Source organism: Phyllobates terribilis, unplaced genomic scaffold, assembly GCF_046119375.1.
Source record: "Phyllobates terribilis strain yellow unplaced genomic scaffold, ASM4611937v1 Scaffold_7__3_contigs__length_470593459, whole genome shotgun sequence".
NCBI lineage: Eukaryota > Metazoa > Chordata > Amphibia > Anura > Dendrobatidae > Phyllobates > Phyllobates terribilis.
The window spans coordinates 422,500,368-422,521,802 of NW_027362767.1; the positions used below are offsets into that span (position 1 = coordinate 422,500,368).

At 43.0% G+C, this 21,435-nt stretch overlaps 1 protein-coding gene across 2 annotated transcripts in view; it reads left to right on the forward strand.

Annotated features, from left to right (window-relative positions):
* The window catches only part of LOC141155137 (regulator of G-protein signaling 3-like), a 39,800-nt gene extending 20,873 nt beyond the window's left edge, over nucleotides 1–18,927 (forward strand). Inside the window, exons 3-7 of one of the 2 annotated variants that reach the window (XM_073641815.1) lie at nucleotides 4,626–4,702; nucleotides 5,120–5,188; nucleotides 6,865–6,926; nucleotides 10,177–10,343; nucleotides 17,331–18,927. In XM_073641815.1, the coding sequence (XP_073497916.1) occupies nucleotides 4,626–4,702; nucleotides 5,120–5,188; nucleotides 6,865–6,926; nucleotides 10,177–10,343; nucleotides 17,331–17,510 (555 nt within the window). In that variant the 3' untranslated portion in view covers nucleotides 17,511–18,927. The remainder of the gene's footprint in view (nucleotides 1–4,625; nucleotides 4,703–5,119; nucleotides 5,189–6,864; nucleotides 6,927–10,176; nucleotides 10,344–17,330) is intronic. The other variant, XM_073641814.1, reaches the window with a different exon arrangement.
* Nucleotides 18,928–21,435: the final 2,508 nt, after the last annotated feature.

The window sequence follows — 21,435 nt, forward strand, 5'->3', positions numbered from 1 at the left end:
AAATACGTCCATACAACTCAACGGTGTCTGAGCCAGTATATTGCTGCCTTCTGGAAAGGACAGAAGTAGGAGTCTAATATTAGATCTATTGTCCAGTGTGAAATTTGTAAGATTCAGAAATTCGAAAAAAAAAAAACTATTTTGTTTAAGAATACATTTAACATGGATCTAAACAGGTGATTTTCTGATGATACATTCCCTTTAAAAATGGGACTGTCTTCTTTGTCCAACCTCCTAGATTTTTACAGGACGTGATCTGCTGTGGTCACTTGTCTAAGTGCACATTTCACATCAAACTATATGGCCCCGATTCACCTGACAAATACTGTGTTATCGGTCATTGTACAGGAGGAGGAGGTGAGCTGTGACATCACCTATTGTGAATGTTGGATCCTGTTATCTACTGTATATAGAGGTGTTATCAGTCATTTTACAGTAGGAGGAGGAGGTGAGCTGTGACATAACTATATTGTGTGTATGTGTATAAGGTTTCAATTGCAGGTAACACCTATATCTGTAATGATGATGGAACTACTGAAAAGTCATCTGTACAGAATACGGAGTGGCGCCCCCCACACGGCTGCTGGTTGTGACCTGTTTTCTCATTATTGTGGGACAGTTTTAAAAGGAAACCTTAAAAATCTGCCTCTGCCAAACAAAGTGCGTGGGGAAGGTGAAGGGTTAATAAATAGGCCGCACATGCAGACTTCTCACATTATCACCTGCCTGTACCGTACATACAGGAGTGGGCAGAGCGAGGTGCAGATCTGATATATGAAGGCAGTGTCAGATTATATGAGGAGGATGTTTAGGGTCTCTATAATCTGACCCATTATTTCCTGTCCCCTCCCGCGGAGCAGCGGCATTCATAACACAGCTGTTTTCCCATGACCTCTGACTTTTAACCCTTTCTCTGCCAGAGCTGTAGAAAAGCTATTGACAGATTGGCACTGTATGAAACGAAGCGACAGAGTTATAGTCAGTATAGATCAGGCCCGCACTATAGGGCCAGGCTCGAAGACGTCTCTGGATGTCCTAGTCTCGTCCATAGCTCTGCACTAAGTTGTCCTATGATGGTTGGCAGATGTATTACATAGAAGTCAATGGAGATCATGCCAGCCTCTCCGGGTTTCATAAACGCAATGAATGGTATCTGGGGAATAGAAAAAAAATTGCTGTACCAGAATTAGGAGAGTAAACGGCTTCTCTTTAAAAGCTGTGGACACCTTTTACCTGGAAAATAAATCATTTTTACACAGTAGTAGTAGTTACCTTTCGCTAATTGAATTGCAGTTTGCAGTCTTCAAGCCTTCATTCTTTTATAACCCTCCCCCCACCCCCCTCGCTTGCAGTCTGATCAAAGTTTCAGATTTTTCTCTGTGGGAGTGTATTTCCCAGTAATATAGGCTGGATGTGAGCTCTGTGTATATCCAAGGTGCTGCTGGCTTCACATGCCTTCATTTATCAGCACAGCTCCAAAACTGCACTGAATTTCTTGCTTTCTCTCCATATTTTCTCTGTACTCTCTCTGAAGCTGTAGATATTTTCTACTACCAAGCCCTTTTCACTGCATTCTCTGCCCTCTCTGAAACTGTAGATGCTTTCTACTCCTAACCACTTTTCACTGCGTTCTCTGCCCTCTTTGAGACTGTAGATGCTTTTTCCTCCCACCCACTTTTCACTGCGTTCTCTGCCCTCTGAAACTGTAGATGCTTTTTTGTCGTCCTTGAATGGATCGCAACCAGAACTTAGTTACTATCCCCTAGCCTTGGGCTGCACGGTGTGACAATATGAGTGACCGCGGGTATACATGTCTTTAAACTCCTCGCATGGCTGACATTGGTACACCAACTTAGCGCCGGCTTCACAAATCTGCAGCCGTTGGCACTGGTAATGTGATGGTATCTCGGCTAGGAGTGTATGGTACATCCTGAACCTTTCCTTTCTCCAAGGAATGTGGTCTGATCGCTTTTTTTTCCATGCAATCACTTATGCAAAGCGGACAATAAAGCAGTGTGCTTACGCTGTATATACCTACTTTATAGGCTGTGGGTTAACACCTCCTGGAAGTTCTCCCAGTAGGATTCCGTGTTCTTTAGCCTATATATATATGTATATGTCACTTTCTGCCGCCTGGGAAGGCTAGGGTGTGATCCTTGCTTTATTAGCCCTGGGAATGTGAATTTTCTATTTACTTAAAGGAGCGATCAGTGAGACGGCCGCTGTTTATTTAGTGAACTCGTAATGAACTTTGACATATTTCACTGTTTATTGGAAAATCTTGGATTTCTATATAAGCCTCGTCCTGATGATCCTCTGTACTCGCAGGGAAGAAAAAGCAAGTATGGATGTTGTGCAATGTAGTACCTAAATAAATAATACCGCCATATAGTAACAATTCTAAATAGTGCTGCCACCGTTTCTGAATAAGAAAAACCATATAAGCAACAATGCAAAGACCGCCATACAGCACTAATGTAATACCAGCATACAGTGACCATATTATAACAGTGCTGTGAAATGTCTAAATAATACCGCCATTCAAAAACAGATGATAATTATCTGCAAAAGAGCTCTCGCCCCTCACTTCCTACTGAAATGGATATTGCAGAATACTGCTTGGTCAAGAATGTGCGATGCCGCTTCGTTCTTTATCTTTAGGACTGTAGAAGATAGTCGAGCGCATTGCCAGATGAGCAGGACCCCCGTTCCTCATCTGTCTTTGGTAGAAAGACCTTTTTTTTATTGTATTAAGACACTGTTATTATGTGGTCACTGTATGTTGGTATCATGTGAGCACTATATGGCGGTATTTACATGCATTTAATTGCAACGTGTACAGTTGTGTTCTCCACTCCCCTCCCCCCGTTGACTTCCCACCATAGAGCTCTCAAAAAATAGCAATGTACAGTGGCTGAGTAATAGATCCGCAGGATAGGTGTTAAATATATGAATTCTGGATCACCTATCCCGTGGATCTGTTATTCAGCCACTGTATATTGGGGTATGTTTGAGCTCTATAGGTCGGGATTTTCACTTGGATTAAAAAAAACAAACTGTAAAAGTTGCATTGTTACACATGCAAATGCCGCCAAACAGTGCTCAAATGATACATAACACCGCCAAATAATGCCGCCATACAATTAGAGGTTTTACCCCTCCAAGATGGATGATAAATGTCTAAATGATGGGGATTTATCCTCTGGAACTTCCATTGGATCATAATTCCCCTTCTTATCCTACTGAAATTAATGGAGCATTGTGGTCAAGAACTCCTGAGGCCACTTAATTTTTTGTCTATAGGACTGTGGTAGATGGCCAAGCGCGTTGCCAGAAAAACACAAGACCCCCATTCCATTCTAGAGATCGATGAGAGCCCCAACTTTCAGATATTTATATATAACAGATCTTGTGGATATGTTATTCAGCAATTGTAACTTGGTATTTTTGAGCACTTTATGGCTGTACTTCCCTTGGAGAAAAATAAATTGTAGAAGTGGCAATGCAATACTACCGTTATACAGTGCTCAAATAATATCAACATGCAGTGACCACATAAGTGCTATACAGTGTTCCTGCTCACATCCTACTGTAAATAAATGGCGCGGTGTGGTCGAACATACGTGACGCCACTTAGTTTGTCTATAGTGCCGCCGCATTGCTGGAGGAACAAGGCCACTGTCCTAATAGGCCAGTGGTCAGTTATTTATCACCTATTCTGAGGAGATGTTGTTGTGGTATATTGCCATTTTTTTCACCACTATATGGCTGTAATAGTAATGAGCAAAAGAGAAAAAAGCGAGGCTACAAATGACAATGAAATAACAATGTGAATATCGCCATAGAGTGTCAAGTAATACTGACCTATAGTGACTGCATAACGGCTTTATACAGTCGTCTGATACCCATGCAATAAAATGTCTAAATACTACCGCTATACTATCAACGACGGGTAATAAATGTCTGATCACTGGGGGTCCCATTGATCATTAGGACAGGGGTCCTCTTCCTCCAGCAATGTTCTTCTGTGGCCTCTCCGTTCATTGCTGGAGGAAGTAGAGTAGAACAAGGTGATTGGTGGGACCTCCAGCTTTGGACATCACATGTCTTTGGTGGTCACAAGCCTCCAGTGCCAGGTCATCTGGGGTGATCCTCCACTAGAAGTCCAGTTCGCGCACCCATAAGGGCTTGTTTCAATATCTGAGGCTATCCAGAGTTTATGACATGGTACAGAAGCAATGGAGGATATCTGGTGCTACATCTGATCCCAAAATGTTCCCGTGGGATCGTTTTTGGTCATCGTATGTGCTTGATGTTGTGTGGGATTGATCGTACACTCCAACTGGGGCCACATCGCTGGTTGGGTCTGACCCGTTACTACTGATGTTTGGAAACCCAGTCTACGGCCATCCATGATGGTGCCACTTGTTCTCGATTGACCTACTGTGGTTACGGTCCTGAAGAGTCAACGTTGCATTCTTGAAGATCTCTTGTTAGAAGATCACGGACCACAAATTGTTGAAATGATCTGACCAAATTAGGAACGTCGACTAGGTCCTGCCAAGCGCCGGACGCGGTCTTAATTGTGCGTTGACACTAATCTCCTCTAATCCCGTCTCTTGCAGTCGTTGGCTTCCAGTGTAGAAACAGATATTGGATCCGTGTGCGAAACTGACAGAGCTCCGAGACACAAAAAGAAGGAGTGAGTATGACTGCGGCCAAGGCGCCATGTACGGACATACGGTGGGGGGCCAGAACCCGGCCTGACCAGGGCAAAGAATAATGGTGGTCCGCCATGAGGGTGAATCTTTCCCAAATCTCTGCTGTTGGTCGGGCCCGCGTGCAGGCCAAACACTCCGGTTATGTTTCCAGCCACATTAGTGGAGTTTTGTTATGTACTCGGCAAATTTCCTTTTAGTAATAAAAAGAAAAATATGACATTAACTCAGGAAATGAGTCACATGTAAGTCTCCGCTAGTGTGAGGCACAGGCGTCAGGACCCCGTGCCAAATCCAGCCTTGTTCTCCTCAATGTTCTTCTGTGAGTGTATAGGTAGGAAAGTGTGGTATGTAGGGTGTGTATATATAATATATATGATGTATCGCCTTCCTTCTCTCAGACAGAAGCACAAAAGAAGTCATTTGTCTCTGTTCCGACTGTGGCCCTCGCACTCGTCTCAAATTACACGGTAATTACCTCTATTCTAATACGTGTTTGTGTGTACAGTGCCTTGAAAAAGTATTCATACCCCGTGAACTTTTCCACATTTTATTTTTCACATTCCACCCACAAACTTAAATGTATTTTATGTGATATACCAACACAAACTAACAAGCATTTGTGAAGTGTAAAGGGAATCGTACAGGGTTTTCTAATTGCTTTAAAAATATATAAATCTAAAAATTGTAACTTGCATTTGTATTCAGCTCCCTATAGTCTGAAACCTCTAAATAAAATCCTGAGTGACCAGTCACCTAATTGGTCGCATAATTAGTAAATTGAGTCCACCTATGTGTAATTTCTTCTGAATATAGCTACAGCTGTTCTGTAAAGGCCTCAGAGGTTTGAGAACCTTAGGGATCAAACAGCATCATGAAAATCAAGGAACACACCAGACATGTCAGGGATAAAGTTGTGGAGAAGAGTAAAGGAGGGTTAGGTTATACAATAAAAAATAAATAGCCCAAGTTCTGAACCTCTCATGGAGCACTGTTCAGTCCATCATCCAAAAATGGAAGGAGTATGGCACAGCTGCAAACATACCAAGACGTGGCCGTCCACCTAAACTGACATATCAAGCAAGGAGAGCAGCCAAGAGTCTCATGGTCACTGGAGGAGCTGCGGAGATCCACAGCTCAGGTGGGAGAATCTATCCACAGGCAACCATTAGTAGTACACTCCAAAAATCTGGCCTTTATGGAAGAGTGGCAAAAATACAGCCGTTTTTGACAGCCATAAGAAGTCCTGTTTACAGTTAGCAAAAAGCCGTGTAGGGGATACAGCGAGCATGTGGAAGAAGGTCCTCTGGTCAGATGAGACCGAAGTAGAACTTTGGCCTAATTTCAAAACTCTGTGTGGCAGAAAACTAACACTGCATATCACCTTGAAAACACCATCCCCACCATCAAACATGGTGATGACATCACGCTGTGGGGAGGCATTTCTTCTGCAGGGGCAGGGAAGCTGGTCAGAGTTGATGGGAAGATGGATAGAGCTAAATATAAGACAATCCTGGAGGAAAACCTATTACAGGCTGCAAAAGACTTGAGGCTGGGGCGTAGGTTCACCTTCCAGCAGGACAACGACCATAATCACCCTACCGGAGCTGCAATAGATGGTTTACATCAGAGGGTATTTATGTGTGTGAACTCACATTCCAGACCCAAATCCCATTGATAATCTGTGGCAAGACTTGCCGTTCACAGACGTCTCCATCCAATCTCACTGAGCGAGAGCGAGTGTGCAAAGAAGAAGGGGCAACAATGTCACCTCTAGATGAGCAAAGCTGGTAGAGACAGACCCCAAAAGACCTGCAGAAGCAATTGAAGAGAAAGGTGGTCCTACAAAGTATTGACTCAGAGGGGCTGAAATACAAACGCACGTCACAATTTTCACATTCATGGTTTTCTCATTATTTAAAAAATCTCAATCATTTCCATTACACGTCACATACTTGCTACTTTCGCGTTGGTATCACATAAAATCCCAATAAAATTCATTTAAGTTTGTCTGTGTAACGTGAAAAAAATGTGTTAGTTCACCAGGTATAAATACTTTTTCAAGCCATTGTGTGTACACACAGTGTGTGTAATGTATATAATTTAACCTCTTTTGCTTGATGTACTTTGTCTTTTTCCACTGTAGGCCAAGTATAGAAGAAGTTCAGACTTGGGGACAGTCACTTGATGTTCTCCTATCTCATCCATGTGAGTAAAATAATTCACTTCTTGTGTTTTTATTTTCTCTCTCTTTTTACATTTTCTCTAAATATTTTTTGTGTTTTTATTAACTTTGCATTTTGATTTTTCTCTATTTTTTTTTTTGTGTTTTGCATTCACTTTTTTTTTTTTTTCACTCCTCTGGAAACACAAATCTTGCCGCCACCTTTGCCCTGAACTGGATGTCGCTCGCTGTCTCTGCTGAGTATTTGATGGAGACAGTTTGTAATTACCTTCTTATCACCTGGGGACGTTATCAGTGCTTTTATATTAAGGTCTCTTGACCTCCATCATCCAGACGGCGCAGAGGCAGCAATATCTTGTCTGTGCAGCTGCCGTAGTACTACAAATCCCAACAGGCGCATTCTGGACAATTAATTTTTTTTTCTGGGCACTAGACACTCTCCACATTTCGGGCACTATATGGTTTAAATCTAGAAACCCTGTACATTGGTGTAGCTTTATCTGCTTATGAGGATAACCAACATGCCCACCATACGGCTCCCATAGGCATTGTCACCCACCTTTCCTAGAGCCCAGAGCAGCAGGTATGCAGCAATGCTGAAAAAGAATGCATCATTGCATAACAATGTAGAGACTGCTAAGCTGGCATGAGAAGACTTGTAGGCCATGCAATGCTCCCTTGGAAATTAAGAATGCAAATGGCTTGTTCAGAGGAAGAGAAGAGGATCTGTAGTGTCACCTATTGCAAGTATTAATCATATAAGTCAAGAAAGCAGCATTTTAAATGGCCTGGTTGCCGATGTTTACCGGCTCCCATCGGACCCTCTGCAAAGCTATCATGGGTTACCTTGGCCTGTTGAAGGCCCCCATCGCGGTCCTCTTGGTTATTCTATGAAACCCAGCTTATAGCTCAACTTTTATAGCAATTAGTAAAAAGTGATCAAAATGTCATCTGTTCCCCAAAATGGTATCGATTAAAAAACAAACCTTCTTGTGGTTCAACTGAAGGGGGGGGGGGGGGATGTTAAAAAAATCTACGGACCTCATAAAATGTCAACAAGAAACCCTGTTCTTGTCCTCCTGTGAATAGGTTAATTGCATTATTAAATAATTGAGCAGATTTGGCAATCAGATTTCTGGGAAAGCTGGGTGACCACTTTTAATGTCCGATTTAAAGGGGTGGTTCAGTGGATACATTTTTTTTATTTTATTTTTTTTAAAAGGGTTCAGACTGGTACCAAAAAAAACAAATAATATCCTGCAACTCTCTACTTTTTGGATCCATTTTAATGCACTGCAAATCTGGTTTATCGATTGATCAGGAAGTAAAGTCCAACCAGACCAGCCGAGCACATGGCGAATCGGTGGAGATGACTATTTAATACTTTTTGATTTTATTTTTTAACCAATTTGAATCTTTTTAAAAAATATATATATATTTTTCCACAGCGTAATACCTTTTTAAAAAATAAATAAATAAAGCTTAAAAAAAACAACATCCGTCGTCTTATAAATTCCTTGCACCTTGAGAAAAAAAGGACAACTCAAGGATATTTTAACTACGGCATTATCCAGTTTTTATCATGGAGGCTTTGTGCTTTTTTTTTAATGAGCAGAGGATTGGGGATTTGCCGTCTGTTGTATTGCGGTGTGATAAAGCGACATTGTGTCATTCTAGTCGTACTCGGTGACTGGACCTGAATGGAGGCTGTTTTCTGCTTTGTATCTGGTGCGGACAGATAAGGACCTGGCCTGTTCTCCTTCATTGTAGCCGGAGATATTGTTTCCTGGGCTCAGGGGGGGGGGGACGGGGCTTTGGTTTATAATATAGATTTATTAACCCATTAATGAAACTGTTCCAAATATTCACAGCAGTCGTGAAGAGGCCTCCTCCTCAAGCATCGTGTCCTGCTTTTTTTTTCCAGGCAGTCATACTAGAAGGGTGAAATTTTATATTTTTATCTTCCATATTTGACCTGTGAATATTTATATGGATTCACAGGTCAAAAATGAGTCTGAGCCTCGTGCAAAAATCCCAGCACTTCCAGCCTCGGCTGCTATCTTTGAGGTTATTGATGGTCGTCTGAGGAAGGTTCTGCCGCTGAATGCACTTGGGCAAATCATCAAGATCCGCTGCTGGCAGCTCCTGTGTAATCACTGACCAATGACGTCCCAGATGTGCTGAATGGGAGACAAGTCCAGAGACGCTGCAGCCACTGGAGCAGATTTAGGCCACACAGGCGGCTCACAATAGGATGAGGAACATTCGGCCTGGAGTTGTCGTGTTGAAAAAAAAGGCTCCTGGGACACTGGAGAAATGGCCGCATCACAACAAATCAATGTATCGCATAGCTATTTGTGCTGGTGTGACGTCCCATCGTGAAGGCCTTCTTATGGCATTGCCCATGTAGTCTCCAGACCAATCTCCGGCTATCATTGCCTGCAAGACAAAAGTAGGAATTGCTGGAGAGGACAGACCTCCACTCCAACCTCTATTGCCCTCTTGCTCTGCACCATTATGGCCTTTGAGAGCAGTGTTGTGCGATCAACAGACACCTATAGCTGTACGCCTGGCTCGTAGCCCAATGCCAATGTTCAAACAACTTCTGATGATTTGTGCAGACTTGGACTTGACTTGTGTGATGTCTTGGGCTTGGTATGAGACGTCTAATTTAATTTGCTGCACCGGATGGAGAAATGGCCACACCATTGGTTCCATCATTTATCCAAAGTTACCCAGGAGGACGTTTTTCATCAGGACAACCCCAGGCCGCATGTTCCTCATCCTGCTGTGAGCCGCCTGTGTAGCCTAAATGTGCTCCGATGGCTGCAGCATCTCCAGACTTGTCTCCATCGAGCACATCGGGAGCGTCATTGGTCTGTGACTACACAGGAGCTGCCAGCAGCGGATCTTGATGAATTGCCCAAGTGAAGTCCGAGGCAGAACCTTCCTCAGACGACCATTAACCTCAGTGATGGTGAAGGCTGGAAGTGCCGGGATTTTTGAATGTGGCTCAAAATCATCAAAACCACTGGATATATCCAGTCTGGAGTCTTTCCATTTCTTTTCATCATTTGAAGACCAGTAAAATCTCCGTCCTGTGACTTCTCTATTTCTGCGACTTTTCCTTCTTCGTTTTGCAGTTTCAATATTGAGAAGTATATACCCAGTGTGTGAATATATGTTACCTGGAGAAATAATGTTTTATGTAAACTTTCACCTATCCCTCGAAATGCGTTAGGATCAAGTAACGCGTGTGTTTTCACCATACAGATGGGCGCGCTGTGTTTCGTGTGTTCCTACAGTCCGAGTTCAGTGATGAGAACCTGGATTTCTGGTTGGCTTGTGAAGACTATAAAGAAACACACCCGAACTTTATCCTGCACAGCAAAGCGCGCAAGATCTATCAGCACTACATCGCGTTTCAGTCCCCTAAAGAGGTACAGTACATTGTACAGGGGATCCGACTGAGCCCCTACTAATGATCTATTCATTGAGTCTGGAATTTTTGGCATTTTGACAGTGAAAAATCTCATCCTTATAAAATTGTGTAGGAATTGTTTGATTGACAAAACAAAATTTCACATACCCTGATAGTGTTTTGTTTTCTTAAAGCCTCCGGAGGGTTATGTTATGTGGATCACAAGTTTACAATATTCTAATTAGATTTCCTGTATTGGATCTCTGTTTCCATCTCTTACAGAGTAAAAATAGTAAAATCCGCAGACAGGGAAGAATGGTTGAGAATATAGAGGGGGGTGGGGGGGTAAAGGCGCCACGCGTTTCAGAACCTTCATCATAGTGTTTTCCAAGTCCTAAAAACTAAAGGGGTATTCTGAGTGGAACAAATTGTCACTTATCCTGTAGATGGATGATAACCTCTAGATCGTTGGGGGGTCCGACCACTGGGACTCCCAGTATTCAACAGAACGGGCACTTTTATCCCCTTTAAGGTGGTGCAGCAATGCGTATGCTCGATTCATTACCTTAGGGGCTGCTGGGGAAAGCCAAATACATCGCTCTGGCAGTCCCTAAAGAATGAATGGCGCTGCGGTCAAGCATGTGCACTGCCGCTTTATTCGAATGGGAATAAAGGTGCCCCCTACTGGCGATCAGTGGGGGGGGGTCCCAAGAGATCCCAATCACACGTGGATAGGTGATGATTTGTTCCAGCTTTTAATCAGAGGAAAGCAATTGATTATCCTTAAGCACCATTCACAAAGGACAAAACCCCAAAAAAATGAGCCGGAGTATAAGTTTGTATACAGGCAACGTATAGGAGCGTGTTCACACTGAGGTTTTGTCTGTTTAATAGCCAAAGATAGAAACAAAATAAGCAAAAAAAAAAAAATAATAGTGCATATAACATAGGGTACTTAGTAAACAAACTTTTTGATAGTTAAAAAAAGCATAAAAGCCATCCCATCTCGTCAAGGTGTACCCAATCGGGACAGTCCTATACTATCTCTAATGTTAGAACCTAACCATGTGTCAAAAAATGACCTTAATGTGAATAAGGGCCGAGCAGGAGCGGGGCCCGACTGTGGACACCCAGCAGAGGGAGGTCACACCCTTGTTTGTACTGAGTACAAGAGCCTAAAGCAAAAACCAAAAAAATGAGCAGGAGTATTTTGAGGTGTTAGATCTTTTTTGGTGTTCAAAAAAAGATGAGTTTTTCAAGCGGAAGTCCGTTCAGGAAATGCTCCTCGTTGGGAAGTTTTTGTAGTGGTTTTGTGTGGTTTTTTTTGTTTTTTTGCAGCCTTTTGATTGGACAATTCATAGTTTTGGACCCAATTCGGTCAAGAATCACTTCAAATAAGTGTCATGCTCTGGGATTTTTTCTGCCAGATGTTTTTGAAAAAGTCATCAGGTGAAAAAAAAAAAAAAAATGCTCAAATTTACAATCGAACGCTCAAATTGACAATCGAACGCCGTAGGAAGAATTTAACAAGCAATTTTTGGATTATTTTGGATTGTCTTCTCATAAAAACTCAAAAATCTCTGTGTGAATATAGTAAGGTTTTGTTTATGTAGGGGGTGGTGGGGAACCTGGCCCCAGGGTAAGGTGGGTTTTTAGTAAAAGGGGTTCCCTGTTTCAGGATCCTCATCTATTAGCCCGAACGAAGAGCCGGTGCAAAGAGGCTAGCACTCTGGAGGACTCGACAAACACATAGCTCATTAATGTCAGTGAGAATTCTGCAATACTTTAATTCTCCTGTGACGGCGCTGTAAGGAAACTGAGAACTTGCTATAAGGTTTCCAAGCAAGTTAATGCTGATTGTTGGGGATTCCAGCAGTAAGACTGCCTATAGTAAAAAATTTTTGAAGACCCTTAAAACAAAACAAAGTGTTGTACAAAGTGGGCAACCAATTTGAAAGCGGACCGATCACTTGTAATTTATTATTATTATTATTATTATTATTATTATTATTATTATTATTATTAATTTTAATCTGTCATAATGCCGCTGTTCTCCCGAATCCAACGATGTTTTTCTTTTTTCCCTGCTCCTTTCCATTCCTGAGATATGGCCTCCTCTTCTCTGTATGTAAATCTAGTCGCTTTAGCCAACTGGGCGTTATCCTTAAGAAGACCCCAACACCCACTTGGCTAACGAGACTAGATTCATATATGGGAAACAGGAGGCCATATCTCAGGAACGCAGAGGCGCAGAAACAAAAGAAAAACATTGCCGGATTCAGGAGAACAGCGGCATTTACACCAGTTGAAAAAAAAATAGATATTTTTCACCCGTGCTCTTTTTTTTTTTTTTTTACCACAACCCATAAATAGGATTTGCTAAAATCTAATTCACATCTATGGAGTAACACTACATATTCATAGTGTGTGAATACAACCCTAGCATGCGGGCCCTTTCTTTGCTTCCTAAAGACATATATGTTTTTTTTTGCATATGGCAGGCCCAACAATTTGGGATTTTCGTTGGATCCCGTCACAAAAATATATATATCTATCTCATGTTTGTGCCTAGTTCAATTTTGTGCAAAATAAATTTGTGTTGGAGCTTTAATACTATCTAGAAGAAAAAGTTGTAAGTCTGATCAGACCCTTCAAAAATAGAGACTTTGTGTAATAGGATTAAAAAAATATGTCTCCATCACAGGCCGCTAATGCCCCTGTGATCCTGAACAGTGGCACAGTCACACATGGTGGGCTCTTCTTGTAATTGTTGGTGGTGCCCGGTCGTACGGGAGCAGCCGACGTCTCGGCTCTCCTTCTCCTTTAAAGGGCATACTTTTCCGATGACAAAGAATCTCTTAAAAGAGTCCTCGGCTTAGTAATAATGTTTATTTTACGCGGCTTTTCTGTCCAGCCGTCGGTGTAAAATTAATCACCCTGATCTGTACTTTCCTGGCTGGATCTCCGGTCCGGTTACAGTTTCTTCTCCTTTTTCTGAAGCCGTTCTGTAGAGAAAAGTATCAGCAGCGAAGGAGGCTCATTACATGGGTACCTGCCTGCACGCTGCCCCTCCACCCCCGTCGTGTGGATGGCACCCACGTAACTTCTCGCTCGGCGATGGCGCACGCTTTCATCTCCGCCGCTCTACATCTATATTGAATTTGTTACAGTCTCGGTTTTCTAATGATTTCCCAGAGATCAGACGGAGGACGTGGTAATGTCATATGACACAAAGCGGAGGGGGATGCCACAAGAAAAAGGCCGGTCCGTAAAGAGGAGAGAATGCAGGATAACGATGTATCGGAGGGATGAAGGTGGAGCGGCCGTAATATACAGGAGATATCTGATCTAATGTTCAGATTGTGGGGGTCTGGTTCTAGTCTGAATTTGGTCAGCACATACATAGATATATAGACCTTAGAGCAGGGGTGGGGAATTAATTTTTCCGAGGGGCCACGAGAGACCGTGATTGTTGTGGAGGCCAAACCAATAGGCTGAATTTAATTGTACTCAATATTTTTATTAACATATTAATTGCATCTCCTAATATTGAGCAGAATTAAGTATGCAAACACCCCCTGTATGCAGTATTGGCCTCCTTATATACAGTGGGGACACACACAGCCCCTAAATACAGTATGAACATTCACAGCCTCCCTATATTCAGTATAAGACCCCACTTTGCCCCTATATACAGTACGTGATGTAATGACGATATCACGTCTGCTATCTGTCACACACGTTGATTGGTGGAAGAAGGAGCCAGCTGCTCCTTCCTCCACCATTGTATTCAATGCTATGTGCCATCCTGAGGATGCGGATAGCGGTGAAATCTGGACGCATGGTGCGGCCCGTGGGCCAGTGTTTTCAGCCCTTGAGCTGTATCTGTCCAGGCTGGAACTGCAAGAGGGCCGGATGTGACACAAGATGGATGGACAGATGCGTATATACATAACAAAGAGTGCTTCAGCTCCTGTGTGCCGAGATACATGTAAACTGCCATATAGAACTCAGGTACTTGGCACACAAACTGTCGTGGCTGGTGGGCACATACAAATTGACAAAAGTGTGCCTTTTTTTATGGGACCCTCCCAGACCAAACTCAACAAATGTTAAAATGGATGGATAGAGAAGTAGATAGATACATAGATATACACAATATTGATAGATGGCTACATACAGTATGTACATACCAAACACCGCGCTGAGAAACATGCAGGCACTGAATATATGAATTGTAAACTGCATTACTGCCATATAGACCAGACCTGTAGAATTGAGCTACTTGGCACACAAATTGGCCAATTTATGCGTGCCCACCAGCCACTACAAGGAGCCCCGTTCTTTAAAGGTACCAATATTCTATTAGATTTGTCTCTTCTGTGCCAAAGTCAACAAATTTAAAGAGGATGAATAATATCTCCATAGATGGATACGACATGCTTGCTAAATGGATATATACTGGTGGATGGATAGATGATGCACGGGTACTGCATAGATGCTATATAGATAGTGAGTAATAGAGAGTAAATGGGTGTCAGACAGAAACAAATTAGAGAGATATATGAGAGAGTACTAGAAATTCAACAGTTATTAGAGATGAGTGATTGTTCGCCGGACCCTCGTTCAGTGGTATCTTCACCCAAAACTGAACTCCACAGTGTAAACTATAAGTAAGGGCTCATGCAGACGTCCCTGTGTCTCGGTCTGATCACGGACCACAATACATGGACTAGCCATGGGTCTCCTGACCCAAGCGTGACACCTTTATAGAAACATATGAAGCTGTCATACTTTGGTCACGAAACCCGTGGCCAGTCCATGTATTGTGGTCCGTGATCAGACCGAGACACAGGGACGTCTGCATGAGCCGTAGTAATCAGAAGAGGCATCGGGGCGGCCGGCCGGCAGGAGGCAGCTCGCAGGGCGACTGTCCGGCAGCCATGGACTACTGATCTGGCCTCCGGACCAAGGTCCTGTGAAAATATATCTGAAGGACGAATGGACGGTCTAGAAATAAATATCATATAGATGGATGTTCAACCGACAAATGTGATAAATGGTCATATCTAAATGGAGCAAATATCTGCATAAGGACAATAGTACAAGGAGAGAAAGTCGGAGATGTGGGAACCATAAAAGAAAACCAAATTATAGATAAATGAGAAGGAGCCGGATATAGACGGACGGCGCGCACCGATTCTATTCCTGACAAAAAGCTTTGCAGAAATTCTGGAAACCCGTGATAATCACAGGAAGAAAATACAAAAATAAAGTGATAGATTTCCGTCATCCCATTGAAGGCGCTAAAGTCGCCTAATTGCGGAGGAGCTTTTTATAAGCCTCCGCGGGTTATGGAACAAATCTGGCTCACACGTTTCCAATACTCCAATTAGATTTCCCGTTTTGGATCTTTGTTTCCACCTCGTATGGAGTAAAAATAGTGAAAAGGAGCAGAAAATAGATGGTGGAGAATATACAGCGGGTGAAGGCTTCACGCGTTTCAAACCCTTAGTCATAGCACTTCCCGAGGCGATGACTATTCATCAGTGCCCCCTGCAGGAGGCTGCAGGTCACTGCACAGGCCTGTAATGTAATGTTACCGTGCTCTTATGCAAGGAGACAACATGGCCCGGTGTAAGGGAAGCATCGCAGAATCCGGGGACGTCTTCTGCTGACCAAGGGGATTATGTGACCGCTGCTCTGTAATAATTGGAAGCATCCAGATAGAGTCTTCACAATTCTACACAAGGGTGACAATGTCCAGGCACCTGGTGTGTCAGGGTGCCGATGTCTGGAGGAGCTTTAATGTTAATTAGTCTGTTGTAAACCTCAGTGTCGGCGCTAAAGAAGCTCCGCGTCTCTGTTCATGTGTTCTGGTGCCTAAAATATTGGGGGGGCAGGTATATTTTAGATTGGCACCTTGTGTGTCAGGGTACCATTATTCTTGCGCCCTGTGGGTTTACGGTACAGTTAATCCGGCATCCTGCAGGTCACGGTAGCGTTATTCTGGCACTCTGTGGATCACGGTGGCATTATTCAGCACCTTGCAGGCCACATTAGCATTATTCCTGCACCCTTCTGATCCCTGTAGCATTATTCATGAAACCCTGCGGGTCACGGTAATATGTTGTTCTGGCACACTGCTGGTCAATGTATCCTTATTCCGGCATCCTGCGGGTCATTTCATCACCCTGCTGGTCATGGTATCCTTATTCCGGCATCCTGCTGGTCATGGTATCCTTATTCCGGCACCCTGCTGGTCATGGTATCCTTATTCCGGCACCCTGCTGGTCATGGTATCCTTATTCCGGCATCCTGCTGGTCATGGTATCCTTATTCCGGCATCCTGCTGGTCATGGTATCCTTATTCCGGCACCCTGCTGGTGACGGTATCCTTTTTCCGGCTCCCTACGGGTCAGGGTAGTGTTATTCTGGGCACCCTGCTGGTCACGGTATCCTTGTTCCGGGCACCCTGCTGGTCACGGTATCCTTGTTCCGGGCACCCTGCTGGTCACGGTATCCTTGTTCCGGGCACCCTGCTGGTCACGGTATCCTTGTTCCGGGCACCCTGCTGGTCACGGTATCCTTGTTCCGGGCACCCTGCTGGTCACGGTATCCTTGTTCCGGCCACCCTGCTGGTCACGGTATCCTTGTTCCGGCCACCCTGCTGGTCACGGTATCCTTGTTCCGGCCACCCTGCTGGTCACGGTATCCTTGTTCCGGCACCTGTGTGTTTAAATCATTTCTTGACATCGTATTATTAGTATGGGGGTGGGGAAGGAGGCTTCTATCTATTAATGAAAAGGGCTTGAAATTTACCAATTTATTCCAAACAATGTACAAAAGGCAGGAGGACATCATGTAAAAGTAGAAGGAAAGTGGTTCCATATTAAATGTAGAAGGGTTCTTTTCAGTAAGAGCAGTCAGCCTTTGTCATTTTGAACCACCAGACATTTTTTACTGTAATGTGATTATTGATATTCCATTTCGTTTCTACTTCTAGGTCAACCTAGACGCCAGCACAAGAGAGTTGACTGAACACAACCTTCTCCTCCCAACACGTACAGCCTTCAACGAGGCGCAACGTCGGATCTACGGCCTAATGGAGCGAGACTCCTATCCCCGGTTTCTGCGCTCCGATCTCTATCAGAGCATGCTCCATCCTCCGAATGGGGCGTGCTGAGGGAAGAGAAGAGTGGTGACCCCGGAGAGATGGAAAAATAAAGGAGCTGGCCTGACCCACCACTATGGGAGCAGGCTTTCCGAACTTGAATGGACCAAATATGAAAGGTCATTTTGAAGGACTGCATGACCCAGGTCGTGGTTGGGTTCAGTGATGCCAAAGCCTGTCAGGAGTGGCCATTTTGATCAATGAGTATCTCTTCAAGTATGCCCCATTTTGATCCAAAAAATGGACTAAAATGCTTCTATGCCATAACCTGCTAGGCTAAGCCATTCTTGAACTGTAGAGCTTTTTGCCTTGTCAGCCATTTTGAATCAGGACGTAGTCAGACGTGACCATTTTGATTCAAGATGGAGTCCGTGATGTCAGCGCTTCTTGTCTGTGATAGTGTTGGCTAACCTGAACACTAATGGATATATGCAGACCCAACAGAAATGTTTTTGGTTTCTTTGCCATGTTGGCTTGACTTTGGCCTCCGATGTAGGCCCCAAGCATGTAACCGTGGCCATTTTGGAACACTATTCATTTTTTATTAAGCCATCTTTGATTTTTATTTTTTGGGATTTTTTTTTTTTTTAGGTAGACCGTAATCCATTCCAAAGGCTTTACCCTTTTTTTTCAGGGGTTTGCTGGGGGATTAACATTTTCCGTTTGCTATATTTTTTTTATACACCCATTGTTTTAGGACGGAAGGGAAACGTCTGCCAAAACTATTTCTTGAGAAGTTGGGCATGGCGGGTTTTCAGATCCATAGTGTTTCATCTGCTGGAAGTCGGCCATTCCGAACTCTTCATGGAAGGTGTACATTTCTTTGTAAGCTATGTCGTTCCTTCCGCCCCCGATTCCCCTCCAACCCCCAAAATAGTTACCACTCGTAACGGTATGGATAACCTTAGGAGCCTTGCGCCTTTTTTTCTTTGCACTGTTAATACCTTTTGCGCCTTCTCTGCCATTTTTAAAGCCTCCATATTGATGCACTGAAGCCATTTCCCCTCCCTCCTCCCCTTTCACCGTTACGCACGTTGCTGCCTCAGTTTCAGTGGCTGCGGTAAAACATGGCCGTCACCTCTCAGCGTCGTTCCATTTTACGTGTATTTTTATTGGTTCATGTGTCTGTAGTCTCCACGTTGAAGAAGTGTCCGCCATCTCCAGGCCTCACCTACATGACTTTTTGTTACCGCCTGCTACATCCCCCCCCCCCCCACTCCTCATGACTCCTCGTGCTTGAGACCTGTAGAGTATTGTACGTCTTCTTTTTTTTTTTTTTTTTTATTATTATTATTATTTTTATTTTTTTTGTGGCTATAAGTACGAAATCAGGAAAAAAATGTGGTTCTTCGGTCGATGAAGTCTTAATGTTTTTTATGAGTAAATCTGTACTTAGTCTTAAGCACTGAATAAAGATATGCAGTATTGGCCTGTGCCTCCAAGTGTTCATTTCCCAACTTGGTTCCCATTTCTTTCATACACTACACTCAAATCCTACTCATACTGGATGGCGAATTAATTCAACATAAAGGGTTAAAATAACTTTTTAAATCTTTGCTGAATTTATATTATGAGAATGATGGATTTGGGGAAACTCCTTCATCCTTTTACAAGCTCCTTTGAACTGCTGCCCAGCCAAGATCCACATTCAGACAGTCTGTGTACAGGACTTTCTCTGTCTGAGCCTTTCTGCTAAGACGGGAATTCCCATACTCCGACTATCTGAATATGGTGTAAGGATCTTAGCCGAGCAGCAGATGAAAGGAGCGTGAAAAGCATTGAGAGAGAAGGAACAAAAATGAGGTAATAATGAAGTGTATGACAAAAAAAAAATCATAACTTTAAAATGTATGGAGAGTAATTGAATAAAAAAAGTTTACACTTTTATAGATGACTATCTAAATAAGTGTTATTTAATATTATATGGGAGAGAGAGCCTGTGAGGTCTAGTGAGTATAGGTCTCGAGTGTTGGCGATACTGAGACTGTACTGTCATGTAACTTCTGGTACCCAGGTAATCTAAGAGTATTAAGAAGAAAGAAGAGAAAATACATACAGGTGTTTCTCACAAAATTAGAATATCATCAAAAAGTTAATTTATTTCAGTTCTTCAATCCAAAAAGTGAAACTCCTATATTATATAATGTATGTACCTAAAAATTCCAGCAATTCATCCCTTAAAGGGAATCAGAATACATTGGGTTTTAAGGTTATATGTATTTAAATAAAAAAATAAATGTTTTCAGTTTCCTATATATTTTTTTTAAAAAAAACCTCCGCATCTTCCTCCTGTAAATAACCGATAACCTCTATATACAGTGGATGTCACAGGATCCACCATTCACAATAGGTGATATCAGTCATTGTGCAGGAGGAGGAGGTGAGCTGTCACATCACCTATTGAATGGTGGATATTATGTTAACACCTATATACAGTAGATAACACAATATCCACAATTCAACAGTAGATGGCACAGCTCACCTCCTCCTCCTCCTTTACAATGGCTGATAACCCCTCTATATACAGTAGATAACACAGGATCCACCATCCACAATATATGATGTCACAGCTCACCTCCTCCTTTACAATGGCTGATAACCCCTCTATATACAGTAGATAACACAGGATCCACCATCCACAATAGGTGATGTCGCAGCTCACCTCCCCCTGTACAATAACTGATAACATCTCTATATACAGTAGATAACACAGGATCCACCATTCACAATAGGTGATGTCACAGCTCACCTCCTCCTCCCCCTGTACAATGACTGATAACACCTCTATATACAGTAGACAACACAGGATCCACCATTTACAATAGATGATGTCACAGCTCTCCTCCTCCTCCTGTACAGTGACTGATAACCCCTCTATATACAGTAGATAACACAGGATCCACCATCCACAATAGGTGATGTCACAGCTCACCTCCTGTACAATGACTGATAACACCTCTATATACAGTAGACAACACAGGATCCACCATTCACAATAGATGATATGACAACTCACCTCCTCCTCCTGTACAATAACTGATAACATCTCTATATACAGTAGATAACACAGGATCCACCATTCACAATAGGTGATGTCACAGCTCACCTCCTCCTCCCCCTGTACAATGACTGATAACACCTCTATATACAGTAGACAACACAGGATCCACCATTTACAATAGATGATGTCACAGCTCTCCTCCTCCTCCTGTACAGTGACTGATAACACCTCTATATACAGTAGATAACACAGGATCCACCATTCACAATAGGTGATGTCACAGCTCACCTCCTCCTACTTGCCCGGATCAGAACATACTGTGATATATCTATACAAGCAGACATGGTTTGTTTTAGTCTATGGCTGCTAGTTTCTATGTGTCCACCAGGAAATCGGACTCTTATATTCCGCCTACTGACCAGTGGGAAAATATTTTTTATATAAATAATGAAAAATAAAAACATTATCAGCATTTTTAATAAAGTACACATCAATTTTTTAACACTTTCCAGACTCCGGCTGCACTATTACATGCTATGTCGGGTGCTGGTGTAAGGCGCAGGCTCAGGCGCTGTTACACAGCCAACATCTGCCAAACACAGCAGCGACTGGCGCCGGCGCCGATCGCTGACATTTAACTCTTTAAATGCCACTGTCAATCTCTGCCACTGTAAGCAAACAACAAAAAAAGTTATGGTCTTTGGAAAAAGAGGAATAAATGCAACTACAAAAAGTGAAAATTGGCCGCGACAGGAGGGGCACTAGACGATGGGTCATATTCTGATAATACATTCACTTTTAAAGGGGTTTTCCCTGAATGACATCTACTCTGTAGGAATCTGTAGATTTCTAGACACGTGTGTTGCATGCGATCTTGACCTTTTCTTTCTTCATGCTCGTAGTTTTTAGTTCCAGGACACAAAACTTCGGGTCTAT